The 19,295-nt window shown below is 35.1% G+C and overlaps 1 protein-coding gene across 2 annotated transcripts; it reads left to right on the forward strand.

Annotated features, from left to right (window-relative positions):
- Window positions 1-297: 297 nt before the first annotated feature.
- Window positions 298-13,442, forward strand: LOC110792326 (arginine biosynthesis bifunctional protein ArgJ, chloroplastic). 2 transcript variants are annotated; one of them, XM_021997140.2, is made up of 18 exons: window positions 298-568; window positions 939-1,016; window positions 1,144-1,266; window positions 1,730-1,853; window positions 2,212-2,285; window positions 2,651-2,695; window positions 2,885-2,935; window positions 3,036-3,104; window positions 3,287-3,345; window positions 3,501-3,570; window positions 4,649-4,729; window positions 4,801-4,887; window positions 6,620-6,742; window positions 7,287-7,349; window positions 10,017-10,094; window positions 10,219-10,364; window positions 11,228-11,298; window positions 13,100-13,442. In XM_021997140.2, the coding sequence occupies exons 2-18, from the start codon at window positions 960-962 to the stop codon at window positions 13,180-13,182; spliced, it is 1,404 nt and encodes a 467-aa protein (XP_021852832.1). In that variant the 5' UTR covers window positions 298-568; window positions 939-959; the 3' UTR covers window positions 13,183-13,442. The 2 variants fall into 2 exon arrangements, with proteins under 2 accessions (XP_021852832.1, XP_056693133.1); XM_056837155.1 differs by having other exon boundaries at window positions 314-568; window positions 884-1,016.
- The last annotated feature ends 5,853 nt before the right edge of the window (window positions 13,443-19,295 follow it).

The following is a 19,295-nucleotide window of genomic DNA, read 5'->3' on the forward strand; positions in this document are numbered from 1 at the left end:
ACAAGTTTTAATTTTTTAGGTGGTAAAGAACAAATTTTCAATTTTTATAGGTGGTAAAAAATAATTTGTCCATAAATACGTCGAGCCAACACGTGCATTTAATATCAAAAATCAAATAGAAAGTAGAACGATTGCATTCCATGACAGCTTGATCAAATCAGGTTCCATTTTTATTTTCGTTTACGTATTAGGTTGAGTTCCAGTTTGTTTCAATAAATTTGAGTCGGGTTTGTTTGTTTTCGTTTATAATGCAAAGTGGGTATTAAATCTTTTAACAATAAAAAAATCATTCAGAAGACAAGAAACTCATTCGATGCTACCGAGTACCGAGTACTACTCCGTAGCAAATAGTACGAAGTAATTGATAAAAAATACTCAATTTATCAACTTGTACCGATAAATCGTTCATGAATTTAACCCCGCGTTGCTGGTCATCTTCGTCTTCCTCTACCTCCCGACTCCTTCGCCTCTTAAAACCCTCCAATAAAACCACCATCTTCCAGTTGTATCACCACCCCTTGTCGGCGCCGCCCCCTTTTTCGCTGCTATTCTCGGTGTTGACGACAATGTATAACTTCTTTTCCTTCTGTGCTTTCTTCACTTCTCTATTTCGTATCGATTGTTTTAACTAGTAATTTAATTGGTTGATTTGTCAAATGAGTTTTAAAAGTTCTAAAATTTTCTACGAAACATTAAATAAGTAATTAGGTTTTTTTCCTGTGTATTTGTAAAGTATGGTGATTAATTGAATGAATTAGTATGTTAATTATTGAATTTATTAGTTCTTCAATTTTTGAGCTGTATAGCTTCAGTATACTGAAAAATATTTGTGTTTTTCTTTTTACTGAAAGTTTTCTTGCATCCCCAATCTGCAATGTTACAGATTATTACGATATGATAGGTAAAACCCTAAGTTTGCACAATTTCTGAAAATGCAGCAACTCCATTTTTGTTGAATTATGTCGATTTGCTTCCATCAAATCTCCGTCAAACTTCCAAGTTTCAACAACCGAAAGGTTTGCCACTATTTTTGTGAATTTTTTTGTTTGGTTAATTGTAAGAGTATTTGGGATAGCCTGACAATAATTTAGTTTCTATCATGTCTAAATTACCCTGAAATGTATGATGTGCTTTAATTCACAGATATGGAGACCATCTGTGTCTAGGAGGGCATTGACAATAGTCTCTATGTCGTCAGTTGCTACTGATGCAGCGAATTACATCCCTGCCGCTCCTATACTTGTCCCCGAAGGACCTTGGCAACAGGTGACTGATTTCATGAATCATATTTGCGTCTTCTTGCCTATCTTGAACAATGTTAAAGATTCGTGTCAAATTTTTGTATGCGAAATAGGTGCAGGAGTGCAATTTGTTACCTATTTTGTTCATTTTAGTCCATAAGTGTCCCACTGTATTGATTTTTACGTACCAATTTGAACGTTTCTTATCGTAGTCTGTAGGGTAGTAGTGAATTGGGTAACACTGATCTCGAATATTGAGTTGGAATGACAGCAATACGCAATCTAACCTCTTTTTCTGTTTCTAAAAGAAAGCAAAAAGATGAAATAAAAGCTAGGAATCTGAGAGTGATGGATAGCTCAGTTGGTTAGAGCTTCCATCCCGTTTCCAGGTGATCCTGGGATCGATTCTCCCGCCCTTGTGGCTCATTCGCACCAAAATAAATAAATAAATAAAAGCTAGGAATCTCAGTGTTCAATTTCTTTTGTAGATTTCTGGGGGAGTTACAGCTGCAAAGGGATTCAAGGCTTCTGGTATCTATGGTGGATTGAGGGCCCAAGGACAGAAACCGGACCTTGCTCTGGTCACTTGTGATGTAGATGCTATATCCGCAGGTTGCTTTTCTTTCTTATGAGTCTGACATGCCTGTTTTTATTTTCTGATTAGTTTTGATTTCAAAACACATGCTTCTTCTATTCCGGAATGTCTGGCTTCTTATATTTCTCTGACATGTAATATTAGAATAGCATTAAATTTGAGTGCGTGTATTGATATCTGGCTCTTAGATAGTTCAGAAATGCGTTGATTTGCACTTAACAGATCATGACGTATATTAATGTAGTGGAGTGATTTGGTTGACATTTTCTATGAGAATATCACGAATATTTAAGCCTAAGCTTCATATTGTCTGTCTTGGCTTTCATGACGCTGATACTGTAACTTAATATCTAGTTTATCTTTATTTGCTTTCAGGTGCTTTTACTACTAATGTGGTTGCTGCTGCACCAGTTGTGTATTGCAAGAAAGCTTTAGAGAAATCGAAAACGGTAGGCAATTTATGTTTCAGTTGGTGTAGCTGACCCTGTTAATCTAGGATTAATTAACCAGTTGAAGAGCTTCAAGCATCTTTTTAAAGTCTGATTTGTTTCTCACTTGAGGGTTTGATGTTTTTGTGGATTGTTTCATTATCTGATTTGGGAAAAAAAAAAATTCAAGGTTGTTTTTCCATAGAACTCCATGCAGTAGTATAGTATCCAATACTGATATAATGGTATACACTTATTATTTTGAGACTCTACATCATTCGTACCAACTGCTATATCTGTATTAAGCCTTCAATGTCTTTTGCTTTTCTATAATTGAGTGCATCTCATATCATTTGTTTAACATCCTAACTTCTTGCCCTTGCTAGGCACGTGCTGTACTGATAAATGCTGGCCAAGCAAATGCAGCCACGGTAAGCATTTTGTGGTTCTGGATGATTGCCTGTGTGTTCTGGTATTTACAATTGTGTGACTTGAAGTGATAGGTTGTCTTGTTTTTAGATCAATCATAAACATTGAAATAAACTCTACCTTCATGTACTTTAGTTGCAAAAGAGAGCATTGGATTAGATATTTAATAGTGACATACCTTATGATTGCAGGGAGATGCTGGCTACCAAGATGTTATAGAATGTGCAAGTTCCTTGGCTGAGGTCTGTCAGTAGATGCTTTATTCAATTGCAGGAGACTTGTCATGGCGCTAACCAAGTTTTATTTGTGCTGCATCTTCTGATGATATTTCTACTATGGAAGATGCTCCACTTGGTGCAAGAGGAAGTACTTATTGAATCAACAGGTGTAATTGGCCATAGAATAAAAAAGGTAGGGGAAGGAAATTATTAGCTACAATTGAATTTGTTTGCTTGTTGATATCTTTATTGCAAAGAAAATATTGGTGAACATTATGGGAGCTCAATATATTTGTCTGGACTCTTCTGATGGAAAGTGACAAGTGTGATCTATTGTGAGAATATTAACAGCTATTTTGGTGGTTCATGTTGCAGAAGGCTCTTCTTGAGGCACTACCAAAGCTTGTTGGTTCTCTGTCATCTACAATTGAAGGGTATGTATTTTTGTTTCCTTTATAAGTTGACATGCGGATATGAGCTCCAATCTTGTAAAGTTTTGTTATGCATTCTTGCTGCACTTATCATTATGTAGTAATTATATTTGCTTCTTTTTATTCAAATGTTTTGGAACTTACTAGAGGATATATAGGGCAGATTCTGCAGCTGTTGCAATCACTACTACTGATCTCGTGAAGAAAAGTGTTGCCATTGAATCCAAGGTATGTAAAGTTTTATCTTTTTTATTTGTCCTTCATCATTTATGTGACACTTGTACGGTTGCGCTCGTTTAGAGTGTTGAACAGCTAGGAAATTTTGTATCATTTATTACTTCTGTGTAATAGCATGTTGGCCTTAATGTGTTGGTTTGCCTACAACAATGAGATGTTTGCTGATTTGGCATAATAGCATGTTGTACTTAGAATGTCTTAATTGTTATAGGAATCTTCAGATAGGCAACAAGTATACTTGGAGGTTGATGTACATGTGTCTTTGAGTTTGAGTGTGAACTAAATTTAAGTGAGTTGCTTCTTAACCAAACCTGTGTTCCCTTTATTCTCATTTACTCTTCTTTTTAATCATTAATCAAATGTTTAGGTGCATCATAGAGCCAATTTGTGAGGGACATCACTTGACATTTTAGCGTTCCACTGAGGTGTTCCATAGGCATTTAAAGTACCAAATTAGGAAAAGTGCAATGAACTGCTATTATGGAGAGGGGTTTAAGGTCTTGACCATGACAAGCAAAACCATCAGCAGTCAGCATTACCTCTAAACCAGAAATAAAAGTGGTGCAAAAAAACAGGAGGAGAGGAGTTACATGGTAGATATAGTGGTGAAAAGTATCTTGTGAATATGATGGATGTAAGAGGCCTTGACATAAAAAATACAGCAGATATTGCTATTTTGACACTAATGCTTTATCCAAATATATTTAATCCAAATTTGGGATTGGGAGTTTAGGAAATTAGGAGCAGTAGTTAATGTGATTCAAAGTGCTCGAAGAAAAATCTCCTTTGTTTACCTTTTTTGTCTCATATATACCATACCATACCATACCATACCATACAATACAATACCTTGTTAGTTCCAATGTTGAAAATTTTCCATAAGGGGATTTTCTCAATATTTTATGCGTAATTGGTGCTACCATTTTTGCATAATCTATTAATACCAGCCTTATTCTTATTCTGTCAATAGTTTATGCATGAAAAGTTGTAATGCCCTAATTATTAAACTTGTACTGTTTTTTATTAATGATAATTTTCCCTAATAAATTCCAACGAATGCATATTTAAGGTTGGAGAGACTTGTATCCGAGTTGGGGGCATGGCTAAAGGTTCAGGGATGATCCACCCCAATATGGCAACTATGCTTGGGGTATGTGTTTTGTGAATGCTCTTGTTTCTTTTCTTTTGCACTTAAGAATTAAGATATGGTATGACTTTCAGGTTATTACAACTGATGCTGTAGTTGACAGTGATGTTTGGAGGAAGATGGTGCAGGTGGCTGTAAGTCGAAGTTTCAACCAAATTACGGTTAGTTACGACATTGTCTTCAATGTATGGCCTTCGTTGTTGTTACAAAGTGGAGAGATTGAGCAACTGTTCATTGAATGATCTTTCCTTTGTTCTCTTAAAGAGCTCACCGGATATTTGTTATTGAGCCTGGTATTCTCATCTCATGCTTCACATTATGTCATATTTTTTCTATCTGCAACGATGACTTGATATTGTTTGGAGCATTGTAAATAATCATCTTCCCCTTTGACGTACTGGTTGCGGTATTTATGTGCTTCAAAATTCATTGCAATAGTCCTTTGGTGTTGTAGTTAATAGAAGTAAATGAAACTGTAGAAAAATGCTTGACCATGCTGCTTTAGAGCTTAACTATTCAAGTTTTTCACAAATTTCAGGAGTGTTTCAGAGGAACGAAAAGATGTTGGTTGCTAAACTTGCTAATTGCTATGCTATAAACTTTCTTCCTAGTTTTTGTAAGGCTGTAACTTTATGACCCATAACATGGTTTAGTTAGAAAGCCCGAACCTTGCTCATTTTGTTTTGTGGCGTTTGCCCCTTCACTTCTTTTTAACCTTAGCATTTCTATGGCTGAAGATGATATGGAGTAGTTTTTAGTTTTTACCAAGAAAACCACTGTTTCCATTATCTTTCCCAGTGTTTAGTTTTGCAACAGTCCACTATTTTCAATCTTTTTACAGAAAACAGAATGGTACCTTGTTCATCAACTATGTTGGTCTCTGAAGAGATCATCAATTGAGAGTTTCCAACTTTCCATTATTAGTATTTCTATGCTGGTCTCCATTTTCAGCCTCGATGTGCTCCTGAAGTTGTAATAGAGATAAAAATATAAAATGGAATTGAAATCAAATGACATTTGAATCAGTTGAAAGTGTGAAAGTGAGGTTATAGATTAGACACTGAGATTGAACCTGCCAGATTAGAATTTGCTATGCACCAATTAAGGTTTTCAATTTGATATTCCATACCAAATTCCATACTTCAGTTTTACTTTGTCTACTTCATTTATTTGGTATGGAATGAAATGGCATATGGTTTACTCCAATTCAATTTTAAATCCCTATATGGATATATATATATATATATATATATATATATATATATATATATATATATATATATATGTGATGTTTGATCTCTCTACGATTCTAAGCTTACTATTATACGAGAGAGTTCCACTTCGGCCTAATGTAATCGCCTCAACAAAGACCCTTATCCTTGTACTTCCTTAATTTTGAAAGAGCTCTTTCTCCCTGACAATACCTTAATCTGTTCAAATATCTACTCATTGAGAAAACATGTGCTGCTGCTACGTAAGTTTTCTAGACGAGACTGGATATTTTGCTTGTAGTTGAATTACAAGTAATGGGGTTTGTGATAGGCGTCATAAGATCTTAGAGGGTATTAAAAAAAAAAGTTAGTAAAGGGGATCTTCATAAGCTTCAGGCACTCTTCAAATTCATAAACCATAACTCTTCAAGGGCGCATACTTCTTTTGATTGGCAATTCTGTACTTTAGATCCATTCCAGACATGCTTTGACTGGTATCTATAAGACTGCATTATGCATTTTCTGTACATCTTTACCTCTTAATGTCAATGACGGGATGCACATTAAGTTCTTGTTGTGCTGTAAACATGCGTAGTGAAGTACAGTATTTAAACAATATATGTATGATCCTCGTGATTTATACCACATACGCCAGGCATGTGAAGAGTTGCATGAATTGCAGGTAGATGGGGATACAAGTACCAATGACACAGTAATTGCTTTGGCTAGTGGGCTTTCTGGTGCGGCACGGATATCAAACTTGAATGGTCCTGAAGCATCACAACTTCAATTATGCCTTGACGCTGTATGAGAATTTTAACCATATTCTATATTTTGATGTGTTAAAGAATATAAAGTAAAATGTCTTCAATTTTCTGTGTATTATGAAATGTTCTACGTGATTGCTGCTCCACACCTCCGTCTTTGGTCGGAAACACATTTTGTGTTCTTCCCCCGACCCCATTTTTTCCAACAGCCATAATGGAACTTGTTAATCTTCTCTTGCTAAGCTTTTGTAGTTAATGATTGTATAAACACGTGAAATTTTGTGCCAAAAATATGTTGTCTTTGTCTTCAAACTGCTTGCGGTTCTTCATCCCTTCTTTCTATAAGAATCTTTCTTGTGGTTCATTTTGAAAGTTATTTAAACTTTAAAGTTAACTGTGATTGTATGAAATGAACTTTTAAAGCTTTTCCCTCAAATATTTGATACAAAATAATTCTATTTGTGAACATAGTTTTGAAAAATGAGGAATAACTGGCAACATCAAGAAACCCGCTTTGTCTTCCTGAATGTTTAATTATGTTTTAGCACTTAACATTTGATGTGAACATCATTTCTTTCTCAGGTAATGCAAGGTCTTGCAAAGTCAATTGCTTGGGATGGAGAAGGAGCAACCTGTCTTATTGAGGTATGTGCTCTACTGAACTATATTTGTTCTAAGTGAGATATTCTTTTATACAGTGTAGAAGATACTATTGATTTCTCATCTTAATCGTTTTTTTGGTTTGGTTCTACTAGTCTAGTAAACAACAACAACAAAGCCTTAGTCCAAAAATGTTTCGGCGTCGGCTAACATGAATCGTCGTTGGAGATCGTCATTGTCACCAATCAAACCAGAAAAGAGCGGGAAGTTAAAAGAATAAACAAGGAAGAGGGAGGTGGAATTAATGAAAATAAGATAAGAGGAATATATATATATATATATATATATATATATATATATATATATATATATAGTATTATATATATATAGTATTATAAGGGATAATAAAAATAAGTAAAGTTTAAAATAAATAAATAAGTAAAATAAGTACATTTCAAAATAGCATGTAAAAAAAAAACCGCTAGAAGTAAAACTAAGAATAGCCAAAATGGAAGCTGCTGTATAAGTCAAATAAAGTCATCAACGTATATTCGCTCCCTCCACTATGTCCTATCCAACGCCATATTTTCCTCAATCCCAAGAAAGCTCATATCGTGCTCAACCACCTTCCTCCAAGTTTTCTTAGGTCTTCCCCTACCCCTTGCAATTCTATCACTTTGCCACCCTTCTAGGCTCCTAACTGGGGCATCACTTGATTTTCCATCACCTTAAACTCAATCGGTGCAACCCTACTTTCTTCCTAATAATCTCATTCCTCAAACGATCCTTTCTTGTATGCCCACACATCCAACGTAACATGCGCATCTCCGCCACATTCATGTTATGCACGTGACAATGATTGATATATTGTAGAGATAATTTTTTTAGAAATTGCTAAATGAAGCCAATAGGATGCATGCTAAAGCCATGACAAAGATCACATTCTTAGGTAATTTGCGCCTGGAAAGTCCTGTCATGACCTCCCTCGAACTGTCATTCTTATCCAGTCACAGGATGAAAGCCGCCTCAGTAAGTCAAGTTAGTAATTTGAAAAAGGTTTTATAAACTGGCCTCTACCTTGGCATCAGCCTTTTGGTTGTTTGTTCTAAAGTCCACTTCATTGTTCCAGATCTTGAACATGTGTTCTGTACCTGAGTTTATACTACGATTTTCCTGTTTAAGACATGTTACCTGAACTGTAGATGTGTTACCCCTGGGAGTTAGAATCATCGCCGTTCCTCCTTAGAATAGAATTGCTAGACCTGCTAACAAAAACATTGATGCTCTGGCGACTCTCACTACCTCCCACAGCCTTGTCACTACCTTACCATCCTTATACTGAGCTTCATTCAACTCTAGGAGGACATACCTGCAAATAATCCTCTTGGGATATATGAATAAGATGGGCTGGGGTTCCCGGAAACAGTTTTCTCGAGAAACTCCTTGTCTCTATCATTTTGAACATGGTCATCACTCATTCTGCAAGTATTGAAAGCTATTAGAAAAGGTCTGCCCCATATCTTTTACTGTGGTATAGTGGAACCAGACCAGTAGATAATAGGGGTTCACTCTCTGGGCAGATACCTATATGAATACAACCATCATCCTCACAGGTGCCAGGACTGGTGAGTACATTTGTACAAAAGCCTCACTTAACTTCATATTCCCCCATGGGAACCATACTCACCTCATGTGTACCGAACTGTAAGTTTTATGCATCTAGTTTCTCTTTAAAACCGAGGCTGGTCCAATGGCCTTCCCAACTCTGTACATCCTCAAATCTTTTGTAGGTCAACCATTGAACCCATTTGTCACCCTTAAGTAAATCCAGACTTTGAGTTCCATTGTGAAACTTTCTTGGATCTGATCCTAATTGAACATTGTGAGTAATCTCAACATTTTCTAAAACCATTGTTTGCAGTACAGCCCTAAAACTTACCAAGATTTGTTGTCAAAACGCAACAAAATAATTGTGAACTACCCCTCCAAGAAAACCCAGGCAGAGAAATTTACCTTCAAAGGAGATTTATTCTTCATCCATCTTAGAAAATGCTAGTCTTCCTATTTGCAGATCTACTGACTGAGATGAAAGTCATCCAGTGAGCCATAGCTGCCTTCACAACCATGCTCTGGTTAAAGGGAGATATTTCTATCTCTCTTGCAACGTTGCTAGTAAAAATATGAGCTGTGGAGGAGCAAGGGTGGGAGATTTTCTGGAGATGGGTTTGTGCCTCCAACCCAAAGTTTGAGCGGTGATGAAACTTAGTTTTGGGGTTTTCCAACTCAACAGATAAAGTGTTAGAAACTTTACATCATATGTAGAAAACAGAAATCGAAAAGAGAGGAAGTATAAGAGAGATGGGTGAGTTATTTGGTTCACCAATAAACTTGAACCTTTGTGATTATTTGCAATGAATATATGTGAACTAAAAGTTGTGTTCCTCCATTTATTTTTGTATAATCGACTTCTTATTCGAAAAACTGGATTAAACAATGTACTACTATTTTACTAATATGCTGCTGCTGAAAGTGTTTTTCACCTTACTAACATACCTTCCCTCCAGCCCCCTCCTGTTAAGACTTTGTCCAAGGTCCTTGTGGGTAATATGTCTGATAGACGACCAGGTTCTCCATTTTGACCTGTGATCCAAGTCGTAATACACTGATGTCAGATCGCACAAATTTTAATGCTTATAGAATTATGGCCTGCAGGTATCTGTAACGGGTACCAGTGATGAGGCTGAAGCTGCAAAAATTGCACGCTCTGTAGCATCTTCTTCTCTTGTCAAGGTAGCCCTTTCTTTGCTTTGAAGTTCCTTTGCTAAAACAAATTCATGGTTCTGTTTATTTGCTTAATTCATGTTTCTGTTTATCAAACTTCTCCTTACCTAGTCTGTTATACCTATGCTTTAAGGCTGCTGTGTATGGCCGAGATCCGAACTGGGGACGTATTGCGTGTGCTGCTGGCTATGCAACAATCCCTTTCAATTTAAACAAACTCCAAATATCACTTGGAGACATTATGCTTATGAATGGTGGGCAGCCCCTTCCATTTGATCGGTATGGACTATTTTTTTTCTTTTCAAGCTTTACTGTAAGAGCAGCTGAAAGAGATCTGCACTGTTTTCTCTTACCCTTTAATTATATTGAAATATTTACATGTCTTGTATAGTTGTCAATTATTGTGGAAATTGCTACTTCACCCAATTCGAAGGTTATTGAAACCTTAGGTTTTCTAGCAAAGATGTTTGAACCTGAAACCCAAAATCACTCTAGTCCAGGGATCTAAAAGGTTTTGGATTAAGTCAGGGTGGATAGGAAAATCCAAAACTCCAAGCTTTGACTCGTTTGCTGTTTTTTTCTTGATAAAGTAATGCTTTCCTATTTGTTGCCCATGTGATTCTTATTTGTTCTTTTATGATGTACATGTCCCCGTTTGATGGTATAAATTAGTTAAAGGATTGTAAATTCAACGAATTATATTTTGGATATTCCAACGATACTGATATAGTTCTTCAACTCACTAATATAGTTCTTCAAATTTCCGCTGGAAACTTATGTTTTACTGCTGCCTTGGAGAGAAAAGAACCTGTTGGAGGGTTTAGATCTACGGAAAACAATAATTCAATAAGATATGGACTAAATGGCTTAGCAAAAGAAAGTATACTTCTTCTCCAGTCATCTATTGGTAAATAACTAAATACAGAGTACTATTCAAAATAATTTTTACTAAGGGCTAGTGTGTACCAAAATGACCCAGGATTCTAGCCACTAATAATTTTCTTAAATTTAGTGTTTAGGACTGGTTAAATAGGCCCAAAAACGACCTAAATGGCTCCAGGACTTGAACCAATAATAATTTCTTAAATTTCAGTTGGATTCTTTCTTCTTTCAATTTAACATCTTTATATCTAATTCTACAGGGAGGCTGCCAGCAATTACCTTCGGAGAGCTGGGGAGGAACATGGTACTGTTGAAATGCACATCTCAGTAGGTAAGCTAAATATCTATCTAAACTAGTACAGGACCCCTTGTACAAATCATTTAGTTTGCAACCTCGTCTTCTCTGAATATTATTGCATGGAACATGGTGTATGATAAATGCCTATTATACTTAGCTAAAAGAAAACAGTATTATGCTTTCCTTGTTCCTTGATTGTCTTTATTGAAGTGCAATAGAAACGGTGAAATCATTTCTGATTCTATGCAGGATCAAAGACCACTGCTAAAACTCACAGTAAAATATAATATAGAAGAGATTTAAGAAGAGGGAGTGATGATATTCTTTAAATAGTGAATGAAAATAATTAGAATATGTGTTGCTCATATTTGTGAAATGAGAAATCAGTTATGCTAAGCTCAAGAAATAAATTAATAAGCAAATGATGAAAATCCGGGAAATACAGTTATAACAGAATTTCTCACTGCGCCAAAATCAGTTTGGCTTTAACCTTATTTTAACTCCCTTGTCATGATTCTAATGAATCAGACAAACTGGGTTGACTTCGGAATAAAGGACTCCTCTTCTTGAAGTCAAAAAAATTAATTGCCAAAGGTGATGTATCGACAAACTGTCTTTTTCTTTTCTATTACGAGGTAGGTTAAAAAAATGTTTGGTACTATTTAGCTTGTAACATGGCTTGATGAGGTCGTAGAAGCTTAAAATATTGAAAGTGGAGCAGATTTCTTGGTCTAATCATTCACTTGCATTGTGCCAATTTCATTTCCCTCTGATTGATATACACTGACAGTAGATTACAAAATTGGATTACTATCCGTGTCATAAGGGTTGAGGTGCAATACTGATAATCAAACTTCTTTGGGATTTATCGGGCCTTGATTTACATGACTCGGTGTAGGAGAGCAGTGGGGTCCAGGCTTCTAGCACTTGCCCCTGTCGCCAGTTCCCCATACATGTGTGACTTTTGGGAGTCCATTCTAGTAATTTATATATACACAGTTTATGAGGCAGTAATTGCAGTAGTATATAGTTCATTTCATTGGTTCTTGCCTCATTTGCATTATAGTGACAAGGGGTTTGACATGATCGTTTGTTGAGGAATATTAATAAAATGACGGACATTTTAGCGTTCACTTTATCTTGTTAGGTATGTTGGGATAGAGAGATCTGTACATAAATAAACAGAGGAAATCATAAAATGAAAAGAAACAACAATGAATTAACTACGTAGATGAAGAATGATACAATAGGTTCTATCCTCATTTTTCATCAAATGAAACTATGAAAGGACTTAGATGTCCAATTATATAACCCTTGCTAAAATGTAATGTGCACTTTTCTGACTACTCGTCTGAACAGATATTCACACAAGGATTATTTTTTTGTTGGAGGCGAGGGCCTACACCGAACTTTCATGACACTGCCTGATACTTATGTTCGTGTCTTTAGACACTTCATAACCTTTACACTGTTTTTTCAGCAATCATGTAGTAAAATGAAACATAAGGAAAGAGAGCAAGAGAGGGAAGGGGAAAATAAATCCCTCTCTTCCCTTCCCTTCCCTTCCCTTCCCTTGAAATACCTCCATGCAAGCACACTATTAGTGCTTGAAGTACATTAATGAACTACATAAATTATGTCATATAGCTGCAAGAAAATAATTAGCAGGAATAAAAGTGGTTTGTAGGGGGATTGGACTGGGAAGCTTAGGGTGTGTTTGGTATTTACCAATATGGGAGTGAAATAGACTAATTCTATTCACACATGCTTCTCATAGCTTTTGAAGTATATCCCTGTAAATGTAAGTTTCTTACTCTGGTATTGTCTGTTACAGGTGATGGGCCAGGAGAGGGGAAGGCATGGGGATGTGACCTGAGCTATGATTATGTCAAGATAAACGCAGAATACACAACGTAAACTCGATGTCAGATAAAATTATGTGTGATTGCTGCACCTTAACGAGTGCAGTTACCCTGGATGAGTGCATCAGGTGTTCATCGACTGTCAACCGTATCATTTAGCTTAACCATTACTGTTAACCATTGCAATGGCTTTTGAATATTTGAACCGTAACCGAACTGTTAAGAGATGGTTAACCACTCTGGCATTTCAGTAATATAGATGTTGATGGAATAAAGAGCTTGTTCATTGCATTATGATGATTAGCAATTCAATAATATTCTCAAGTTGGTTTTAAATTATAATAAGCATAATATTATTTCACTAAACAATAAAATTATAGCAAAATTAGTATAAATTTTAGTTCTTAAAGCTAGAATCCCTTTTCATTTAAATACCTTTCTTTTTACCAAAGGATGACTTTATCTTTTTCTTTTTTTGTGTGGATTGGCGCTATAATCACACTTATTTGGTTGGGGAATCTCTTTTGATTTATTTAACTACCCTAATTGTTTTCATTTTAAAAAGTTATTTTAAAAGAATCTCTTATTAAAGAGATATCACCAACCCTAATATTCATAAGGTTCTTTTGACGGAGTAATGATAAATATGCAAATAGCAAAAACAAGGTATTATTTCATCTGCGAGATTAGTATGTTATGTCTGTTGTTGAAAATCCCCCAAGTAAAACCTATGCCTTTCACTAGAGCCTCGTTTTTTTAACTATTTCAATTCATACTCCTTCTGTCTCATTTAACTTTCCCACTTTGATCAGAAATTTCTAGGGGTGTAAATGAGGCGAGTCGATCAATAAACTACTCGGGCTCGGGCTCGTTTAAAGCTCGTTCATGTTCGTTCATTTATTAAACGAGCCGAGCTTGAACAACTTTTGAAGCTCGCTTAATAAACGAGCTTGAACATGAACATAGGTATGCTCGTTCATTTACGTTCATGAACAACTCGTTCATTTATGTTCATGAACAACTCGTTCATTTATGTTCGTGAACAACTTCTTCTAGTTATGTTATGTATCATATTTTACCATATATACGTTTTTCAAATATAAATAAAAATCATGTTTTTGACTTTTGAAATCCATAATAGAATAAAAATATTTTGAAATAAAATTTTAATTGCTAAATTAGTGCTCTTTGACTCTTTCTAAATTATTAGTTTGTTTATCAAATAAAGTAATGTAGTTTAATCTTTATTATTAGACATGATTATAATTTGTTAGATTTTCAAGTGGTTATACTCTAAATCTCGTTTAAGAAAGCTCGTTCATGAAAAAAGCTTGTTTATAAACTCGGCTCGATTAATAAATGAGCCGTTCACGAACAGTTCGCGAACACAAAATCTTTAAAACGAACCGAGCTTGAACAGATTTTTGAACTCGATTAAAAGCTCGGGCTCGGGCTCGAGCTCGCATAAGTTAAATAAACATGAACATGAACATGGTAAAGCTCGGCTCGGCTCGTTTACACCCCTAGAAATTTCCAAACAAATTGGTTAAATGAATCAAGTAAAATAAGATCGGGGGAGTATTGTTTTCTTAAAAGATAATTACTCTTTTTTTTTTTTTTTTTTTTTGCTTTGCAGTGGAGGACATTTCAAAAGTAGAATTGACTAGAACCTAATCTAAATGGTCTCTTGACCAAATAGACCCACTTAATTCAACATGAATGTAACTCTTTCAAAACAAGTTTTTACATTAATTCGCCTCCTTCTAAAATCGCAATAGTTTAACTATTACACTCATCTATTTACAAAATTCACCTTTAATACACTATACAACATGTAGGCGTGTTCTTTGGTAGAGTTTAAGGTAACAAACAACATTCTAGTAACATTTATAGTACGATGATGTAGCGGTAGAGGAAGCGATTGAGTAGCTTTTTCAAAACATAGATATAGTAAAGTTTTAAACAATTCAATTGGATTTATAATATTTTAGAATTTCAATCACTACTTTTATCGAACACTCGTATTATCAACAACTACTTTAACGGTTAACTTAACATTTTCCCACTAGACAAACGCTAAAAATTGTCCCGTGTCACTAGTTTAGACAAAGTATCATAGTTTGGGGTGACAATTAGGACAAACAGACATGCTTTGGGATGGATTCATCGGTTCGGGTTGAAACAATTTCATTTGGCTATCGGTTCGGATTGGGTCGGGTTGAAAAATTAACGAGTCGGTTCGGTTTGTTTCGTTTTGGTAGACACAAGTTCATACCGGGTTTGGTTACTATCGGTTCTGGTTCATATCGAGTCGGGGTATAGTCGGGTCGGGTTGTAAACGGGTATAGTCGAGTCGGGTTGTAAACGGGTATAGTCGAGTCGGGTTGTAAACGGGTTTAGCAGGGTTATAACAAGTTCGAGTCATATCGGGTCTGACTCATGTCGGGTCGGGCCAGGTCGATTTGGGTTGGAATAAAGCGGGTTGTAAACTTGTAATAGGTTCAGGTCATAACGGGTTGGGTTCATGTCGGGTTCATCTGATAACGGTTTGAAATGGGTTGGGTTGAAGATGTTTAGTCGTGTTACATTGGGTTCGGGTTCTTATCATTTTGGTTCACCCTTTCCTCCAATAATATATTATGTAGTTACATTTATGGTAATTGAATTATGCTATAATTCCATTTTTATCTTAGTTTTCTAAAAAGAGTAATGCAATTTTTTTAAAAGTAAAAATATTAAAAAATATTTTGGCGGGAACACCAGGAAGTGACACGTATCATTCCTAGTGTCTTTTTCAGTATTATGTACGAACTACGAAGTAATAGATAGATTAACTCCATTTTTATCTTTGTTATCTCGACATTAATTTATAAAAATGTTCTACGTAGTACGACTTTTAATTTGGATTAATAAAACATATTACGGTTGTAAATAGTTCGGGGTAGACGAGTTATAAACGGTTTGGATTAAACGGGGTACGGGTTGTAAACGGTTTGGGTTAAACCGGTTACGAGTTAAACAGTTCGGGTGTAAACGATTCGTATTAATCTAGTTTTTCTCGGGTTGAAACGGTTTGGACTGAAACAGATCGGGTCATAAACATATTTAATATCCATTGGTTCGGGTAGAAACGGTTCCGGTTGCTGCAGAAAGGTTTGTTATCGGGTTTTTGGTCTTAATCGGGTTAATATTTTCGAGTCGGTATAAATACGAGTGAATATAATCGGATCAGATCGGATTTCAATTACAAATTGCGAGTTATTAAAGATTCGAATTCTATACAATCAGAGTAATCCAGCGTGTTCAACGATTTGGATTGAGAATTTACGGCTCTAATTCATATTCGTAGACTCGTAGCCGTTAGTTAGTTGAACACTTAGAATTTGAATCTATACATTACATGTGAATTTTGTAGTCACGTTGCGCTTCTTTATAGATTGTGGGAATATCTCTGTTTTTTTTTAATTAAAACAAAAGCAAAGAAAGTGACATAGGAAAAGGTGGAGAAATCATGGAAATGCTGAGATTATGAATAAAAAAGAAATTACAAAAAATTAAAAAAAATTGGTGTTTGATTTAAATTAATTAAGAATAAGACTTGGAAATTTAAGATAAACGTGGCAGAATGCCAGAATCTTTGCTGGACAAATGACAACCAAACAGCGTAACACGTTTTGTAATTAGGATCACCAGATTTTTATTCGATCATTAATCAAATTAAAAGTAATTAAATAATTAATTAAGAGGTAGACATTAGACATAGGTTAGGAGTTAACTACTACTCCCTTCGTTTCTTTTTGATCTTCCTGTTTGGAGTTTTGGGTGGAACTTAAGAAACTGGAATCTTTTAATGATTGGGTGTAAGAGTAATGATTGAGTGTAAGAGAAAATAATAAATAAATGAAGAAAGTAATAAAGAAATGAAAGAGAGAGAAGATATTTTTATGAAAGTAATAAAAAATCATAAAAGTGGAGTTGGGTGGGTGAATAGGGAAATGTGAATGAATTAAATAAGGGATGGTGGAGAAATTTATGATAAAAAGTCATGTCCCAAAATAGAAACAGGAAGATCAAATAGGAACGACATTTATAGAAACAGGAAGATCAAAAAGAAATGGAGGGAGTATATCTTATGCCTAATTGACATTTTTTAAAAACAAAAATTATATTCAATCAAAATTCCATGTGATAGTCCGATGAGCTTGTTTTTTTTCCAATTTTAAATTCCAAAGACATTTATTCCCTTATAGTTATATGATTAACCATTGACGTGATTAAATTTGTATAGTGTATGCGTTAGGTTTTAGGTTCATATCTCCACCTCCATAAACGAATTATGTTAGAGAAATTGTAAAATCGCTTCATGAACCTTGGTATTGACGTATCTTCATTTGTGCTAGTATGGTACGAGCACTCGACTCCGCTTGAATTTTTTTAGTTATACCAACAAAAAAAAAAACAAAAAAAAGATTGTTGTCTAAAACATACACGTAAAAAGGCGTAGTTTTGAGAACTATCTACGTATTTGCAAAAAAAAAAAAAAATTTATCTACGTAGCAACTTTTTAAAGTATTTTGTTGAACTTAAAAGATAGACTATCAATCAATTAACTTGAACACAAACTATTTGTTTGATTAAGAAAACAAAAGAAGTTTACCAATATTAAGAGAATGCAAATTAAAGTTAAAGCGACTCCAAAGTGGTTTTTGGACCTTTCTTAGCATAATTGAGAAGGTAATACTTACTTTGGATAAAATGAATGAATCAACTTGAAATTGCACTTTTTAACTGGGTTGGCGTGAGTGGTTATATCTCTTGCTCCTTAATCAAGGTCTCGGATTCGAGCCTTGATTGTGGAAAAAACATCAACAGGGAGAGATGTTGAGAGATGTTGCTCATTAAGATACCTATTTAAACTCCTGTCATAGATTAGTTCACTTGTTGAAAGTGGTGAAAGCTCCTTATAATGAAAACCCAAAAAATGCACTTTCTAAATATAGTTGAAGTTATGTACTACCTCCGTTCCTAAAAGTTCTTTACGCTTTCCGTTTTAGTCCGTTCCTGAAAGTTCTTTACGCTCCTACTTTATTCCATTTTTACTCCTATTTGGCCCACCATAAATTACCCACTCACAATACTTTAATATTAGTTTCCACCCACTCACATTGTTGGACAATTTATAGCCACTCATTTTTCATTTGTTACCCCACCATCACATGTTCACCAAAATTCCTTAATTACCGTGCAAATAGTAACCGTAAAGATCATTTAGGAACGGAGGTAGTACTACGTACGTTTTTACTCATATGAGTTTGACTTTGGAGGTTAGCCAAGGAGAAAACTTCTATAATTGTTGGCAACCACCACTTATGGAATACCAACTTCACCTAATCAACCTATTCAGTCTATGATACTTTTGTTATAAAATTGGTATTAAAAAATCGAGATAATAAGTCTGAATTAAGCATGGACCATCGAGGACAAGAAGTAATGTGACATATCAAAATACCAAATATGTGGTAAACCGATTGTGATCGCATTGTTTTCCGTATTCTATTCACATAGAGGTGTGTTAAAATCAATTTCATCGCAGATAATTCTGAAACTATCAAACATAAGCAATGTATTAAAGAACCCATATTGAATAAATTACTCCAAACCTCCTTTTTCATAAAGGAAATTATTATTTTATAGTACAATCAAATAGGCAAAAATCATTTTTAGTGGTCCTTTGCAAGAATTTTCACCATATAACCGGTTGTACCTTGTGTAAAAATACTTGTAAACAAAGAAACAAACTTAGTTATGCAGTGTATAATTCACAAGTGTACAACTGGTATTACTGAGTATATAGCAAATCACCGTGATTTGATTTTCATTCAACCAAAAATTTTGATCACAATTCTGCTAATTTAGAAACGAAGTAGAAAGACGGGGGTCGCTTATTCAAGGAGGTAGTTGACTCGAGCTTTAGCAAGTCAACTACCTTAAGTTTCGCATAAGCGTGTAACCTGACAAGTTCGATGGAATAGGTGATCATATCTTGCATGCCCGCGAGGAAAGAAAGAAGAGCGACAAGGTTCAAATTTGACTGTTTGCGGTATGGGAGTATGCAACCTAGTTCTGTTAGTGGAAATGGAAGTATTGGTGATTTTACGAGGAATGATG

Source organism: Spinacia oleracea, chromosome 2 (assembly GCF_020520425.1).
Source record: "Spinacia oleracea cultivar Varoflay chromosome 2, BTI_SOV_V1, whole genome shotgun sequence".
Classification (NCBI taxonomy): Eukaryota; Viridiplantae; Streptophyta; class Magnoliopsida; order Caryophyllales; family Amaranthaceae; genus Spinacia; species Spinacia oleracea.

Coding starts and splice junctions, on each gene's coding strand:
- LOC110792326 (XM_021997140.2), top strand. CDS start 960: ATGTCGATTTGCTTCCATCAAATCTCCGTCAAACTTCCAAGTTTCAAC. Junction 1,854..2,211: donor TGTAGATGCTATATCCGCAG/GTTGCTTTTCTT, acceptor ATTTGCTTTCAG/GTGCTTTTACTACTAATGTG. Junction 6,743..7,286: donor TTCAATTATGCCTTGACGCT/GTATGAGAATTT, acceptor TTTCTTTCTCAG/GTAATGCAAGGTCTTGCAAA.